Source organism: Sinocyclocheilus anshuiensis, unplaced genomic scaffold, assembly GCF_001515605.1.
Source record: "Sinocyclocheilus anshuiensis isolate Anshui unplaced genomic scaffold, SAMN03320099.WGS_v1.1 scaffold51, whole genome shotgun sequence".
Lineage (NCBI taxonomy): Eukaryota > Metazoa > Chordata > Actinopteri > Cypriniformes > Cyprinidae > Sinocyclocheilus > Sinocyclocheilus anshuiensis.
In genome coordinates, this window is record NW_015548296.1 from 2,995,155 (window position 1) to 3,000,883 (window position 5,729).

Here is a 5,729-nt window from a genome sequence, read left to right on the forward strand (position 1 = left end):
TTGTTACTAGTAAAAATGCAATTACGACGAGTAACGCTGGGAATATTTTAGGATAAAACGGCTTGCCATATGAATCCACACACACACAAATACAGATCATGATTTGATCCCTGTATTCTCATAGTAGCATTGAGAAACAGTCATACTCTCTGAATTAAATAATAAAATATGTAAACACAACTTATACTCTATATGAACTGTTTTAATGCATTAATGTAGAAATTGTTATGCTCATAAACTCAATCTCATCCTACTGACATAAACACATTGATTTCACCTTCACAAAAAAGGTATATATTTTTTATTTATATAATTTGAAATAAAGAATTATTAAATGAAAATGTATTGTTATTATTATTATTAGTAGTATTATTATTTATACATTAATTTTATGTTAAATTAATTTAGTCAATTTAAATAAATTATTAAATTATAATTTCATGTTTATATTATTTATTTTTATTTAAATATTAAATTGATTTGAACTCTTATACGTTTAAATAAATAATAACTTTATAACTGTATGTTATATTAGATTAATTGTACTTATACATTTAAATAATTATTACATGATATGTTATTTTTATTCCATTTTAAATATGCATTTAAATAATTATAACTTAAATAATTATTATTTTATAATATATTTTTTTTAGGTATAAATTCAAAAGTCTTTGCCACCAACGTTTAAATAGGTGGATTTGCAGTAATGTTTAGATTAATGTCATATATATTATAGTGTAGTTATATGACGTACTTTAAGTTATTGATATGATTAAACTACCTGCCACTAGATGGCGGTGTTGGACAACTTATTCTTTTATTGTCCTTGTGCTTGTCAATAAGGCCCGTTCTTTCTTTCCGCACATTTACTTTCTCTTTTCCCTCCTAATTAAAGGTTTAAATAATACATTCCTATATCTGAAACTGGATTATAGATGTTATAAAATATATATAGCTTATATATTCATATTAAGATACAAATGTGTGTTGAAATATGTATGAAATCTGTGATGTCCTTCTGCTCTGTCAGGAGGGCCAAGTCCGTGTCACACTGTTGGCAAGAAGCACGCAGTACGGTAGGATAATAAACCAGCAGGAGGTGAGTGCTCTCTCTCTCTTTGCTCATCATTGATTTATCACTCTGCTTCCGTAACTGCCCATTTAAACTCTTATTTGCTGGAGAACCCCTGCTTGGTAAAAAGCCTTGATTTACTTGGCCTCTGTCCACATGAGTGTGAGGTCTCGTTAATCACCCTCTGAATTCCTGCTGTGTGTGTGTGTGTGTGTGTGTGTGTGCAACTTATCAGTGCCCTGAAGACTGGGCCTTTATTCGAGGTCAAGCTGGTGGATTACAAATACAAGTGCGTGATTCAGTCTATGTTGGTTTTAAATGTATCGATTTCTTTGGAGAAGGCTGAGTTTGGTGCTTGCGTGATTGAAAGCTGATGTGTATTCGTAGGGAGATGCCATTTCTGGAGCAGATCCGCGTCTCACACAACTCTGATATCTTCATTGGGATGCATGGAGCCGGACTGACCCACCTCCTCTTTCTTCCCGACTGGGCCGTCATATTTGAATTGTGCGTGGCTTTTGTATCTCTCTGCTTTCTATATGGTCTGTGTGGACAGCCACACTGTCTACTGTCAGTCTGAGGAATGTAAATACTTCTTAACTTTTTCTAAGGCACTTTAAAAGTTCATATGAACAGTTATTAGTTACAGTTTACAGTGTTTAAATAATGTTTATACCATTTCTGAAGTCACACTTTGAACATGTTTGTATTAACACAACCAAACGGGATATTTTGAGGTTAGAAACTATTTATAGAAACTTAAACATCTATTTCGCATTATAAATGACAAATGTGAGAAGCATTAGCATGATAGACTTCAGTCCTAAGAGGAAAAATGGAGTTGCTTATCCTTATGTCCTTTGTTAACTTTAGATGAAGAGAATTAAAAAAAAATCAAGATCACTCAGTTTTATTACTTTTATTATATTCACTTTTTTTTATATTGAGAAAATGATGTTGTGATCATGACAAAGCAACAGAAAACTATAATAATGCACAGCCTTATAGGACTTCATTATTGTACTATACCTGCTAATAATTTTTCTATATATTTACACTACTGTTAAAAATGTTGGGTTGGTAAAAATCATCAGCATCATTACTTCAGTGTCACATGATCCTTCAGAAATCATTCTGATATGCTGATTTGCTGTTCTGCTGCTAAAGACACATTTCTTCTTATTATTATTAATGTTGAAAACAGTTGTGCTGTTTAATAGTTTTGTGGAAACCATGAAGCATTTTTTTTCCAGGTTAATGAATAGAAATGTCAAAAGAACAGCATTTATTTAAAATAGAAATCTTTTGTAACATTATAACATTTACTGTCACTTTTGATCAATTTAATGTGTCCTTGCCGAATAATTAAACAAAAAAACGTACTGACACCAAACGTTTATTCCCAATGACTCTTCAAAGAACAGCAGAAACAGCAAAGTGGGCGATCGATGAAGGTTTTCCAATGACTGATTCTTACAATTTTATCATTAGACCCCCCCCCCTCTGACAACCATCATTTGTGAACATTTAGTTGCATCCTTGCACTTTAGAAAAGTGTCTTTCTGTTTCTCTACTGATAAATGAATACATCACGATTGGCTTCAGAGCGCTGTTTTTCCTCGACACCTATCTGCACGTGTTAAGACATATTCCCCAGTGTTCATCTGTGCGTCTGACACTCATGTCGTGTTATACAGCCACCAAATACTCAAGTGGATGCAGTCAAGCTTCTGTGCTGTACGATGTACTTCTTAATGTGTGTTACGGAGGAGGGAAGCATCTGACTGTGTCTGTATGTGTGTGACAATGAAATACAGCCTAATTAAACAGTTATCCATCAAATGGAGTCTGTGGAGGCTTTGTGGGCCACCGCCTGCTAAGTTTGGGACATAAAACATCCCTCTTTCTGTATTCCACAGGTACAACTGTCAAGATGAGAGCTGCTACCGTGATCTGGCCCGACTGAGGGGAGTCCATTACATGACTTGGCAGAAAAGGGACAAAGTGTTCCCCCAGGATAAGGTGAGGAGAGCACACACACCGCTGCCTGGATTCACTCCAGTTTACTATATTTAATCCCAGTATTCCTATATACAGTAACATTCAGTTTAAGTCATGTTAGTACCTTCAAACTAGTGGCATAACTTCCTATTAGCAAGTTATATTAACTATTTGAAAAAATTCTATATACTTTCTATTAATTATGATGTGTGTGTGTGTGTATATATATACACACACACACACACACACACACACACACACACACACACACACACACAAAACCAGTCAAACGTTTCTGAACAGTAAGATTTTGAATGTTTTTTTGAAGAATTATCTTCTGCTCACCAAGCCTGCATTTATTTGATCCAAAGTACAGCAAAAACAGTAAAATTTTGAAATATTTTTACCATTTAAAATAACTGTTTTCTATTTGAATACATTTTAAAATGTAATTTTTAGCATCATTACTCCAGTCATATGATCCTTCAGAAATCATTCTAATATTCTGATTTGCTGCTCAAAAAAATATTTATTATTATTATTATATTGAAAACAGCTGAGTATAATTTTTTCAGGTTTCTTTGATGAATAGAAAGTTCAGAAGAACAGCATTTATCTGAAATAGAAATCTTTTGTAACATTATAAATGCTTTATCATCACTTTTGATCAATTTAAAGCATACTTGATAAATAAAAGCATTAATTTCTATAACCCCCCCCCTCAAAAAAAATAAATACAAATAATTATACTGACTCCAGGGTTTTGAATGGTATGGTGTATAATGTTACAAAAGCTTTTTATTTCAGATAAATGCTGATCTTTGGGTCTTTCTATTCATCAAAGAATCCTAAAAAATTTACTCAACTATTTTAAATATTTATAATAATAATAATAAATGTTTCTTGAACAGCAAATCAGCATATTAGAATGATTTCTGAAGGATCATGTGACACTGAAGACTGGAATAATGATGCTAAAAAATGTAGCTTTGATCAATGGAATAAATTACATTTGAAAATATATTTAAAATGGAAAGCAGTTATTTTAAACAGTAAATATTTCAGGGGTATTACTGCTTTCGCTGTATTTTGGATCAAATAAATGCAGGCTTGGTGAGCAGAAGAGAATTCTTTAAAAAACATGAAAAATCGTATTGTTCAAAAACTTTTGACTGGTAGTGTAAATATCAAGTTCTTATATATTGTTTACTGATATTTTGTACTGTCTTAGGGCATCATCCTACTCTTAGGGAACATCCTAAGTTTACAAACTACACTTTTGATGTAGAGGAGTTCATGCGGTTAGTCCTTCTAGCGGCTGAACATGTGAACCGGCACCCGGCATGGCACGCAAAACAGGCCCGAGATGAATTGTAGCCTGTAAGACACAGTGCTCTCTTGCTAGGCGATAGATGAACACACTCCTACCAACTCGCTGCACTCTGTAAATGTAGCCGTGATAATGAAAAGTGCATACACTCCTAAAAATAAAGGTGCTTCACGATGCCATAGAAGAACCTTTTTGTCTAAATGGTTCCATAAAGAACCTTTAACACCTGAAGAACCTTTCTGTTTCACAAAAGGTTCTTTGTGGCGAAAGAAGGTTCTTCAGATTATAAAAAGGTAAGAAAGAGATGGTTCTTTAAAGAACCTTTGACTGAATGGTTCTTTGTGGAACCAAAAATGGTTCTTCTATGGCATCGCTTGAAGAACCTTTTGAAGCACCTTTATTTTTAAGAGTGTAGCTAATATGTGAAAACACATTTTAAATTTAGAAAACAAAAAAACAAAACCATCTGCGCTGAGTATCTTGTTGAAGGACTCAGACATATTGGTTTGACGTATTGTTGATGTATTTTTAATATACCTCTCCTCAAGTATATGTGGGCTTGTTTTAGAGACTACACTTTTAAACCTGATTTGAGTGCAGCTTTTTTCCCCCATAAAGTTAAAGGTTTGAATTTCAATATAGGGAGTAAATTCCAGGTCAGTAGATCATTACAAGGTTGTAAGACATCTTTAAACAGCACTTTTTATTCTGAAAATCAAGTGATTGGGTACTGAACTGACGTTGAGGTCACCCACATAGTTTGGTAGCATTTTTAATAAACGTCAAACCACATTTAAAGCATTTTTATTTAGCTTTTTTTAATGCATTAAGGCAAAGAAGATTAAAGCAGCTTCCTATTTATTACAGTGTCAGTTACTTTTTAATTTGTGTTCAGTGAAAATAGTCATTTTGTAAATGTGAAACTATGTTAAGGGATTCATGACTCCAGTCCTGTTGCACTCGTTGAGATATTGGATCAGTATTGCTCCATTTTCTAAAGTATTTTTTTATCAGTGTTAAGATCATCAGACACTTCAAAAAGTGGCTAAACTGTAACAAAAGTTGCTGAAGTTTTAGTGCTGGTTTGAGTTGAAGACAAAGTATTTTATAAAATCCTATAATGATATTTTATTGTTTAACAAGTTTTTTTTTTTTTTGTTACTGTTTTTCAATATCTGTTTTGTATTTGAATGGTTTTGTAAACTGAAATGAAGCTATTTAAAACATGTTTGTGTACGTGATTGCATCATCATTCTCACATACATTGACAAATAATGTCAAATACAAAAAAACTTTATTTACAGATCACTAGATTTAGCCTTT

General features: G+C 32.8%; 1 protein-coding gene across 1 annotated transcript; it reads left to right on the plus strand.

Moving 5' to 3' along the window:
• The first annotated feature begins 1,350 nt into the window (after positions 1–1,350).
• On the plus strand, positions 1,351–4,529 carry LOC107655985 (EGF domain-specific O-linked N-acetylglucosamine transferase-like). Its single transcript, XM_016443614.1, has 4 exons — positions 1,351–1,364; positions 1,463–1,582; positions 2,995–3,097; positions 4,308–4,529. Exons 2-4 carry the CDS (start codon positions 1,467–1,469, stop codon positions 4,362–4,364), a joined length of 276 nt encoding a protein of 91 aa, XP_016299100.1. The 5' UTR covers positions 1,351–1,364; positions 1,463–1,466; the 3' UTR covers positions 4,365–4,529.
• The last annotated feature ends 1,200 nt before the right edge of the window (positions 4,530–5,729 follow it).